Source organism: Gaeumannomyces tritici (assembly GCF_000145635.1).
Source record: "Gaeumannomyces tritici R3-111a-1 unplaced genomic scaffold supercont2.4, whole genome shotgun sequence".
Lineage (NCBI taxonomy): Eukaryota > Fungi > Ascomycota > Sordariomycetes > Magnaporthales > Magnaporthaceae > Gaeumannomyces > Gaeumannomyces tritici.
The window spans coordinates 267,469-278,351 of NW_008804548.1; the positions used below are offsets into that span (position 1 = coordinate 267,469).

General features: G+C 59.0%; 3 protein-coding genes across 3 annotated transcripts; 2 read left to right on the forward strand and 1 right to left on the reverse strand.

Annotated features, from left to right (window-relative positions):
- Positions 1-1,084: 1,084 nt before the first annotated feature.
- GGTG_07499 (26S protease regulatory subunit 8) lies at positions 1,085-3,143 on the forward strand. The gene is made up of 3 exons (XM_009225323.1): positions 1,085-1,630; positions 1,705-2,613; positions 2,720-3,143. Exons 1-3 carry the CDS (start codon positions 1,396-1,398, stop codon positions 2,743-2,745), a joined length of 1,170 nt encoding a protein of 389 aa, XP_009223587.1. The 5' UTR covers positions 1,085-1,395; the 3' UTR covers positions 2,746-3,143.
- A 427-nt stretch (positions 3,144-3,570) lies between these two features.
- On the reverse strand, positions 3,571-4,197 carry GGTG_07500 (hypothetical protein; the record flags this gene model as incomplete). The annotated part of the gene is made up of 1 exon (XM_009225324.1): positions 3,571-4,197. The coding sequence occupies one exon, from the start codon at positions 4,195-4,197 to the stop codon at positions 3,571-3,573; it is 627 nt and encodes a 208-aa protein (XP_009223588.1).
- On the forward strand, positions 3,666-7,340 carry GGTG_07501 (hypothetical protein). Its single transcript, XM_009225325.1, has one exon. The coding sequence runs from the start codon at positions 4,580-4,582 to the stop codon at positions 7,004-7,006; it is 2,427 nt and encodes an 808-aa protein (XP_009223589.1). The 5' UTR covers positions 3,666-4,579; the 3' UTR covers positions 7,007-7,340.
- Positions 7,341-10,883: the final 3,543 nt, after the last annotated feature.

The following is a 10,883-nucleotide window of genomic DNA, read 5'->3' on the forward strand; positions in this document are numbered from 1 at the left end:
GCAGCCCCAATATGAGCAGTGGATAACCAGGTGAGACACACAGACTCGAGACACAACGGCTTCGGTTGATTGTATCGATTGATGTGCGCAGCACGGCATGGAAACGAAACACATGCCACCACCATACGAGCGCAACAGAGGTTTCCTAGCCAAACACTTGCTTGTCAGACTAAGCTTACGATCCAGTGTCAATGGACACATAGATAGGTAGGGAGAGCTACCCGACCAAACATATTGCACCGACATGCCACACAGAATGTGCAACCATCGTTGCATCTCGGGTATCTCGGGCGCTGAGAGCGACAGAGTGGATAACTCGACGACCACCTGAGCGGCATCGGAGACAACCCCGCTCCTCCATGCTGTGGCGGGATCCCCGGTCGATCCGGCGCGGCGCAAATGGCGGCTTAGATGTACTAGAAACGCCGACTGTCATATATGCAGACATTTGCTATGTTTATGGCAAAAGAGAAACGAACTGCCCGTGTCCGCCATTTTAGTCTCACCACTACCACACCGTCCTCGTCCAGCCGCCCTGGGCCACTGCAGACTTGACGCTATCCAGCCGTCGTCGAGGCCCGGCGGCGGGGTTTGGCTGGTGCATCCCGATGCATGTTGTCACGTTAGCCAATGCCGAACCAGTCGGCGAGGGGCGATGGTAGCGCTAATCAGGCTGGTTCACCAGACGTTCCAATTCCGGTCTCGTCGGCTGACGTCGTGGGGGCTTGCTGGCATGCGCATGGTGTAGATCGATCGAGTGTGGCCGCGTGACCTGTCGCCGCCGGCATATGGATGCCGGAAAGGGTTGGCTACTAGTAGCTAGCTACTACCTGGTCGACCGGTTTGTTTGTGATTTATTTCCCAGAAACGGGTCGACCGATGTCGTGAGTGGCATGTTGGGAATCTTCCATTTACATAGGTGTTAAGGATTTTCGCTCTGTTGCTGGACTGTGTTTGCTGTGGGGACGCATCGGCGTTGTGTCGGTTGGGTCAAGAATGGGGTTGAATGCGTTCCGAGCCATTGGAGACTTCCAATGGGCCCAAGCCGGGCTCCTGCTTACCCAACATCCATGGAGCGCATCACGTGATTTTAATGCGGTCGGGCCCACTTCGGAGCTGCGACGCGTGGGCCGCTTTTGCCTTGAGGCTCGAGCTGTGCAACATGAGGAGCATCCACGAATGCGTTGCGGCTCCAGCCAAGCTCTGAACACCAACACACTTCCAACCCGGCAACACCACCTGCCATCTGACGATCGAGCGACTGAGCACCATATCCTAAGCCGACCGAGATAGCCCCGAGCACCACAGTTTTAGCAGCCGGCCGGCGGCGACAGCGAAACCCCGTCACAAACCTCGCCCTCCTCCCTGCTCTAGGAGCGGCCACAATTGCCCAAGATGGCGCTCGACAACTACTACCACAACAAGATCGAGGCGATGAAGCTGGAGATCCTTAAGGGCCAGGCGGTTCTCCGGCGACTCGAGGCACAGAGGAACGACTACAACTCGAGGGTACGGCTGCTGCGCGAGGAGCTGGGCCTGCTCCAGCAGCCAGGGTCCTACGTCGGCGAGGTTGTCAAGGTTATGAGTACAAAAAAGGTCCTGGTCAAGGTACATCCCGAGGGCAAATATGGTATGTAGACGAACGCCACGGCCCCGTCGGCCGGACCGGGTATGCTAATCCTCGCCTGCCGCCCTCTACTACAGTTGTCGACATCGCCGACAGCGTTGACATCACCAAGCTTACGGTTGGAAAGCGGGTTACGCTCCTGTCCGACAGCTACAAGCTTGAAAAGATGCTGCCATCATCGGTCGACCCGCTCGTGTCCCTCATGATGGTCGAGAAGGTGCCCGACAGCACATACGACATGATCGGTGGTCTGGACCAGCAGATCAAGGAGATCAAGGAGGTGATCGAACTTGGCCTCAAGCACCCAGAGTTGTTCGAGTCCTTGGGTATCGCACAACCCAAGGGTGTGCTGCTGTACGGCCCTCCCGGTACCGGAAAGACGCTGCTCGCCCGTGCCGTCGCCCACCACACAGACTGCAAGTTCATCCGTGTCTCGGGTAGCGAGCTGGTACAAAAATACATTGGTGAGGGCAGCCGCATGGTGCGCGAACTCTTCGTCATGGCCCGCGAGCATGCGCCCTCCATCATCTTCATGGACGAGATCGACTCGATCGGATCTAGCCGTGTCGAGGGCAGCAGCGGGGGCGATTCCGAGGTGCAGCGCACCATGCTGGAGCTCCTCAACCAGCTCGACGGTTTCGAGCCCACCAAGAACATCAAGATCATCATGGCCACCAACCGTCTCGATATCTTGGACCCGGCCCTGCTGCGGCCCGGCCGCATTGACCGCAAGATCGAGTTCCCACCCCCGAGCGTCGAGGCACGTGCCGACATCCTGCGTATCCACAGCCGCAAGATGAACCTCACCAGGGGCATCAACCTAACAAAAATCGCCGAGAAGATGAACGGCTGCTCTGGTGCCGAGCTCAAGGGCGTGTGCACCGAAGCCGGCATGTACGCGCTCCGCGAGCGGAGGGTGCACGTCACGCAGGAGGACTTTGAGCTCGCCACAGCCAAGATTCTCAACAAGCATGACGATAAGGAGGGTGAGTTGATAGTTTCATGGCTGCTGCGGTTGCTGTCTTGGGTTTCCCGGTACTCTGTCACTCATTATGTGGATTCGTTGCTGACAACCCCCCGCGCCGTCAACAGTGTCGCTCGGCAAGCTCTGGAAGTAGAGAGCGCGAGTTCTGGTTGTCTACTCTCCAGTATCGCTTTACCTACCTCCCTCCTCGACTATTGGGGTTCCTGCCACATGCTCCTCTATCGTAGAGACTGATGGCTGCATCGTTGTCCAGCGCTAGCGGGATTTTTGGCCCCCACGGTGGGGGAATATTCAGGCTGGAGGCAGCCGCCCCATGCGTTTGCCCCACGCACACGTACAATGTTCAATAACTTCCGATACCTTTTAGACGCGGGGAGTGATGGCGCCAGTAATATACAACGTGCAGTGGGGCTAGACAGCGGCTGCTATTCAAGCGACACATTATTGGCTCCCATTTCCCGATGCGTTTGACGGTGACCTTGCTTCCCTCTTCTTTTCTTTATACGCGTCCTGCGAGCAGCGGTGCACCTCGATGTCTACTGCAGGTCCACCATGACATGAGCGGGCGAGCATCTTGCACCCTGCAGGGTAAGCAATGTGGCACAGCGGTACGCAAATCCGATGCCGATATGTCGGTTACCACCTAGACAGGTAACTTGTTGCGGATTCGTTGAAACGCTACCACGGAATGCGTTGGTGTATCTGGCAGCTAGCCCTACTGCAAGTTGATCTTGGGTCTGTCTTGTTCTCAGATTCCTGGCTGTCCTGTTCTGTGCATGTCTGCTGATGAAGCGACCTGATTACAGCTAACCCCAAGGGGAAACCTGGTGATCCTTCGTCCCTCCCGTCTGTTCTGCTTCTAGAAGTCATCCACCCTTGGCTCTTTTACACACTTCCTCACTAGGCTAAGCGCTACAAGCGACCCCAAGTGCGGCCTCGAGCCGCACCACATGGCCAATCAGGATCGCGGCTCCAGGCGCTGGCCCCGCAGGGTTACTGTGTAAAGCCCCGCCATGTTTGAGGTAGCATCCCGCTCGCAGATCCCAGACACGACAAAGCTTCCCCTGCCACCCTGCGCTCGCCTTGGACCTGAGTGGCGTGCTCTCCAGCCGCCAGGAACAAACATGTTTGACCTTGCCGTCGATGGATCGGTGCTCAGGCTGGGCGAGCCGTATGCAGCCACTGCATCGACTAACCCGTCGGCCGATTTACCGTCGACAAGGGCAGCTTGGTGGGATGACGCGACGCCGTGGTGTTGCGTTCCTTCGCCGCTGTGGTTCCGCCCTAGCCAACCAGGGGGCCGCGGGCATCCTGATTTCCTCGCCAGCCGCCCAGAATTGCCATTTGGCCGCCTGCCCAACCATAGCCACGCAACCCAAGACCTTTGACGGGCGCCAAAACAAGGGGATCCTCTCTGATGTGCCAACCACATGCGGTCGTCGATCACCTCTGGTCTCGCCCTCGGGCCTGCTTCGCCCTCCGCCCGCAGCATGCGGGCTGGTACTGGCCGTGGATGTGTTTCGCGCTTGGGGCCACCTGATATGCCGAGTAGGTACCTTTCCCCGTCGCCGCCGAGTGCCATCATGTCGATGGGCGCTCTCATGGGATAGGTTAGTCCTGCACACTGTCCTGCCCCTCAGGCGAAACCGCCTGCATCACACATGGTTGGCCGTCGTCGGGTCATGGCCGTAAATGAGGAGCTGCGTGGTCAATGTTCGGGGCTGTCCTAAATTACCACGTCGAGCCCGGGCATCCACAGCCCATTCCTTGTTGCTTCATACCATATACAGCATTTCTTTCCTTCGCATCCTAGAAAAAGAGGTTCTTTGACTCCATCACAACCAAACTTCACCTCGATCTACACGACATCGCTTTCTGCGTTGCCTGCTGTCTGTTAGGTGGAAAGCCAGCGTGTCTCTGCAGCTCACGGACACCCGAAAAGCCTCCTGGGTGGGCAACCCAGCACCATGGCCTCAACATGGAACCCTGAGGAAGTCCTCGGTCTCCATGAGGATAGTCCGTCGCGAGGCGTCTGGCGATGTGTCGCCCGCGTGCCCAAAGTGGCACCGGACGGCGGCGCCGTGGAGGACGATGGAACACAGCGCTGCCAGCGCCCGATCCGGCCCTGCGAGCAGAATACGATCCGCCGACTGCTTGCCGACATGTCCCACGAATTACCGGACCAGGTCGATCACAACCTGCTGTTGCACCTCGCCCGAGCCTGCCTCTGCATCGACGCTACGCCGGAGCCCCACCGTGGCAGGCAGGAGGCCAGTGTCATATACGAGTGGACCGAGCTGATGTGCACCGAGGCGTGGAGGCTGCGTGAGCCCACCCCGAGCGACCCTTTCACGAGGGACCCCTTTAAAGTCGAGTCCTCGGCCTCCTCATCAGCAGCAGCATCGAGGGCTGAAGAAAAGAAGGCATTCGATGAGGACTCGGCATTGTCCCCGCGCTCTCTGCCCCGGCGGGTCGTGTCGGCACGCACGCGGCTGCAGTCCATCTCAGCGTCCACCATCTCACAGCGCAGGGGCGGCAACAGCCCGCCCGCGCTGTCGTCGTCGCCAGTATCAACATGGCCGGCCCGCACGCCGACCGCCTCTGCCACGGCCGCGCTGATGCTTTCGGCAGCACATAACAGCGCACATCATCCCCACGCGCCGCCGTCGCCGCCAGACAGCGCCACCTTCTCGGATGGGAGGATGACCAGCTCGACCGGCATATCGGCATTCCCGGATCTGCCCATATACCATCCTGTCCCTTCGTCGTTTGACACCGCTGCTAGCTCGGCCATGTCCTCCGCCTCCACCTCGCTTATACCGGCTCGCCCCTCTATCATCTCCCCACCTTTACCAACGGGCACGACCATACAAACCAGCAGTGCCTCCTCAGACCAGCTCTCCGTGGGATCCGCGTCCACAGCCAACGCTGCCGACGACGAGGATGACGATGACGAAGAAGCCGTCCCAGACACGCCCTACGCCGGGACCGTCTTCGAGGTGGCATCGACGTCGGCATCGCCCGCCCCAGAAACAGCCGCCTACGCCACCGTCCCTGCATCCTTCATCAACAGCACCGTCCCGCCGCCGCTACCCACAACCACAACGATGATAACCGAGGGCAGCAGCAACTGCAGCAGCAACTGCAGCAGCGTCATCAGCAGCACCGGCGACAGCAGCGTGGCCCGCGCCGACGACAGCAACATGGACTGCGCCATCATGTCCATGCCGCCGCGCGCCTCGGTCGCCGCGGCAGAGGTCGCTGCGCGGCACCAGAAGCGACAGCAGCAGCGGCAACAGCAACAACGCCAGAACGGCAGGACGGTGCCCCAGCCGCCTCTGGCCCAGGGAGTCGGCTCGCGGGGTCGCCAGCGGTCCAGGAGTCGTTCCGATAGTCTCCATCTCAGGCGGGTCTCGCTGTCCAATATCCGGCGCGCCGAGCTTGGAAACAGCAACAGCGCTGCTGGCCTGGCAAAGGCGGCGAGCATCGGTCCAGGGGACTCTGTATCTGTCCGAAATCTGCGGCACCCCCTCACGCCTGAACCTCAACAGGAGCAGCAGCAACAACAGCAGCAGGAATTCCTGCCCGTGTCGGCCGTGGGCATGTTATTTTCATCGTCAGCATCGTCGGCATCGTCAGCAGCTGTAGCAATTCCAGCAGACGCTGCACCTCCCGCACCACTAGCACCGCCAGCAGAGAGCACAGAGGCGGGAGCGCCAGAGGCGATAGCAGAAGCGGCGACGCTGGTAGGCCAGCTGCGCGAGTGCGCCGAGGCACTCCGCGGCGCCCGGGCCGCGTGCGCCGAGGACCTGGACGCGGCGCGGTCCGAACTGGCCGCCGTCCGGGCCGAGGTGGCTGCCGTCCGGGCCGAGCTTATCGAGGCGCGCAAGGCCGCCGAGGTGGTGGCGGCTGGGGCAGCCGCCGCCGCCGTTGCGACCTCTTCCGAGACCAATGACCCAGACGAAGACGTGGCCGTGGCTTCAATGCCGGCGTCCCCGCTACGCTACGCCCCGCACCTGCTACTCCTCCCGCTTGCCATCCTCGTCTGGGCTGCCGAGGCGCTCGTGCGCAGGCTGAGGGTCGACGGCGGCGGGGGGTTATGGGTCCCGAAGTGGAGGACATGCAGGGGCGACGGAGAGGGTATCCTGGGGAGCACGCCAGCGCCCGGAGGGGGAGGCTCATTGCCCGTGCCACTCTCTCGCCCCTCGCCTGTGCCCTGGGTCAGAACCATCGGGATCGCTCTGGCGGCCGTGGCGGCATCGGTGGCTCGGCTCGCGGACCTGGCGGTGACGTACGGCGAGGGTGGAGGCCGTGTCGCGGTCGCCATGGAGCCGCTACGGCGCCGGCCGGAGGAGGCGATCAAGGGAAAGGATTCGGTTGGGAAGATGGTATAGGGGATGGACAGATTGGTGTCATGATTTGCTCTTACCTTCGTGTCTGATTATTAGCAAGCGCTCGTTTTTATTTCCTTTTTCTTGGTTATCCTGTCCGTATAGGTTGTCAACGCCCGGACCTACTTTTCCCCATAGACGCCATCGCCTATACCTTTTTGTTTTGGATTTTTCTGGGAGTTTTTGGTCCTTTCAAAAGGAAGTGGGAGCCACTCTGCGGACTGGCTATCCGAGCAACACAAAGATCTATTGAAGCGCCACTATTGAGAGAGGAAAATACAACACGGTAGAAATTCCAATACACAGCTCCTCAAAGGTGCAGATAGTTACGAAACCCTCCCTCGAGAGGTTTACCTTGATGTACACCGGGCACGCTAACTACTGGCCCAACCCACGCCGACCGGACACCCCCAAGTCCAGCCAAGGGCTATTATTCCCCAGGATTTGAACGGCCGAGCTGTAAAGTTGGGGATCGCGCGGTCGGGTGATGCCTTGGATGACGTGGGAAGCACTTTCCGGCTAACTTTCGTAACTTGCGTAGTTTGGTATTCCGGGCGAAGAGCTCTTGATAAGGGCTGAATACATGGTTCACGACGCTTTGGGGGTTGAGGTAGCCAGGCGAGAGTCCGCGAGACAGCAAAGGAGATTGGCAGGGAATGGAGATGACGTTGGCCTATCTGTGTAGGTTTTACCCTAATGGAACCGATAGAAGATACACAACCCAAGGGACCAAAGCCCGTGAAATATCCACGCAACCTAGGAGTGGCCGAGGCTCAGGAAGCCACATCCGATATCCGATTAATGACGGAGGTCACCCCACATCGGGGATCGGACGGGACAGGCGACTGGCCCAAATGCAAAGGAGGAGGACGCACGGTCATATACAGTGCTGTTGGGGATGTGAAGAGAGACAGAGAAAGAGCGAGTTGTGTGTGTGTGTGTGGTCATCGTCATCCCAGCTGCCCAGCTGTTGTGCTCCAAGGGCAAGATCCGCAAGCTTGCTCCGGAACCAGAGATCGGCAAGCCCTGAGACGGACGGGCAGGACCCGACAAAAGATCGACATTAGAGAGGGGAAGAAAGTCTTTTGAGTGGCCTATCTCTACGATTTCTGCTGCGGCTGCTGCTTTTCGCTGCTGCTCGCCCCCCTTCACTCACCCTCCACTTGTCAACCCTCCCAAAAAGGGCGGGATGGGAATCCCACCCTAGGTATCAAACATTCCCATATTTGCGGCCAACAGACACCGGCCAGCAGGCACCCTTACCTAGTCGGGCGTTCCTTTGCGTCATCAAGCTGCTGTACATATGTAGGGCACCATTTTCTCTTTTGTGATAGCGTGTTACGGTGCTACCGTGACGGGCCAGACCCCTCCCCCCCCCCCCCCCCCCCCCCACTGTCATGTCGGCTTCCCGCCCAAGGGCAACACAGCAGCGTGGGAGGAAGCAAGCGGGGAGGCGGCCGCGCTTCCGATGGGGGGTGCTGGCTTCCAGTCCCCGCGGTTGGGTCGTTACGGTTGCACAAGGAGGGTTTGCTCCGGGCTGGTGGTTTTGACAACGCACTACACGCATCCATGCCCCCCCTATCACGATGACCACCACATTTTTTTTTCGGTGTTTTTTCCTTCCTTATTTCCCGCGTTTCTCAGCCTCACCCTCGGAAAGTCGGCGGTCGCGACGCCCGATTCAGTCCAACGGCGTGGCGCGCTAAGACCCAGTAAAGCTTCAAGCGTGCGTCTCTAGGCCGACCTCCCTTTCGGAGCTGAGACGGGGTCTGGCCAAGGGCCTTTTTGCCTTCCGCCCCCCCCGTTGGCCATCAACCGCCGTCTTTTTTGTTCACCGCCCCCAGACAAACACTAGGCATCTAGCGACATGACAAGAGTAGTGTGCGAGTGAGCGAGTGAGAGAAAGTGTGTGGTGATATTTGTGTCAGCGGCTGCAGCAGCGCCAAGGACGACCCCGACTGTCAAGCAAGTTTTTAAGAGACCCCTGGCCGCAGCGCAAAACAGAAAGCCCACTAGACCGCCGCCATTTCGGTCAAGCCTCCACCACCCGCCGGCTCGACATGTTCGGATCGAGACCAACGAAATCGCAGGACGCAGGTACGCACGATGCAAAAACGGAGACGGTCCGGCCAGGGATGGCGCCCCCTGTGGCTGCCTGTTCTTATGAAGCGGGCAAAGCCAACGGCGGGCCAAGGCAGATTAATGTGCAAAGGACAGATATGATGGAGATGGAGAGAGAGGAAAGACGGGGCGTGTCCGATGACGACAAAGCCCATTCATTCATCTCGAATGGAAAACCGGGGCTTTTTTGGGCGATTGAGGGAAGAAAGGAGAAAGGCCCACCGGGATATTTTTGGGATGACGAAAGAATCTGACGACGGACATGGCTGCCCACTCTTGTCAGCATATATGGAACGAGGGTCCAGTCTCGGTCATGTCACTCAGTATGAGGAGAGCAGCCTAGGCCTGTGGTCAGGAATGAGAAGAGCAAAGAAAAAAAGCAGTGAAGTGGGGATTTGTTTGGTGACATTTTGCTTTGCTTTCCTCTCTCCACCGCGCGTGCACATGCAGCATCATGCGTCGAGATCGACGGGGTCGTCCGCGTTCTAGACCTCTGGTCTTGCAGGCATGGCGACGCCTTGCTTCCCAATGGAGGGGGGGCCCGCTAGGCTGTCGGCCGCGTTCCCCTCTGCCTCCGCCGCCCCTCGACCTGTCTTTTTTTTCCTTTTCTTTTCTTCTTTTTTTTTTCCCGCATCTGTTCTTGTTTTCGCAGTTCCGACATGATGTGCACACGTGCGCGCCCGCGACGAGACAGGGAACCGGCGCCGCACCAAAAAAAAAAAAAAAAAAACTTGGCCAGGCCCAGACCCAGGAGAAGGGTGTCAGCAGCCCCCCTTGGAGGGGAGCGTACCCCTTGCTGGGACCCCTCGTGCCCTGTCCCCCCCGCGCCCTAAGACCTTTTTTCCCCCAGCAGGGCCAGGAGAGGTCGCATCTTGTCCGCGTGCTCGCCCACATCGCCGCCGGCTCGGCTGTTTGTTTGGGGCGGCCGCGGCTCATGGGTTGAAAGGACCCTGATTTTCAGGGAACTTGCATACAGGCAGGCTGCCACCCGATCAGGTATCGCCCGCCCGCCTGCCCGCACTTGACCTGTTTCCCGCATTGGACACGCCCACACTCCTTCACCGCCCACCGGTTTTTGTCTCCGGCCTCGCTGTGCGCGTGACATGGGGAATCAACAAGCCAATATCAATAGCAGGGCCGTGTTATGGTTTGGAGACGCTGATTTTTGCGCCTGATTCCCGACGGTGAAGCGGTGGCCGATGCAATGCTTGCGAATCCACACCGGAAATAGATCGGGGTCCTTCACCATCTCGTCAACATTTCTTCCTAACACGGACATGCCCATGCCAACACGAGAGAAGAAAAGGGCGAGGCCAAAATCAAGGCTTTGTGCGACCCAGGCAAAGGCGGCAGTCAGCCCACAAAACCCCATCCAGCATCCAGCGTCGACCCACTCTGGTTTGGACACACGGCATCCCTGGCAAAGCAACCGGCAGTCGGGGCAATTAAGAATTGTTCTTTTTTTTTNTTTTTTTTTTTGGCTCGTTAGTCCTGGTCGCTGTTTCTTCTTGGTTCGGTGCTTGGTTCTTGCAAGCCATTTCCGGTGGCCCTCCAAAAGATTCTGAGGAAAGAAACTTACAAGGCGGCACGTGCTGTCTAGGAAGGGAAGCTGAACAAAGGGAGCGAGACCACGGCTGGGCAGTGACGTCAGGTACAGGAAAATTAAGGAACAAAAGGCTTGCCGCGCGAGTCAACCCAATTGAACGGGGTTAGCAGCGCTAAGGCAGTACACTTAGGCGGTACACTAAGGCGGTACGGG

Excerpts from the sequence above, each read along its gene's own strand:
- GGTG_07499 (XM_009225323.1), top strand. The coding sequence starts at position 1,396 with ATGGCGCTCGACAACTACTACCACAACAAGATCGAGGCGATGAAGCTG. Across the intron at positions 1,631-1,704 it reads ACATCCCGAGGGCAAATATG|TTGTCGACATCGCCGACAGC; the intron begins GTATGTAGACGA and ends CCTCTACTACAG. Across the intron at positions 2,614-2,719 it reads CAAGCATGACGATAAGGAGG|TGTCGCTCGGCAAGCTCTGG; the intron begins GTGAGTTGATAG and ends CGCCGTCAACAG.
- GGTG_07501 (XM_009225325.1), top strand. The coding sequence starts at position 4,580 with ATGGCCTCAACATGGAACCCTGAGGAAGTCCTCGGTCTCCATGAGGAT.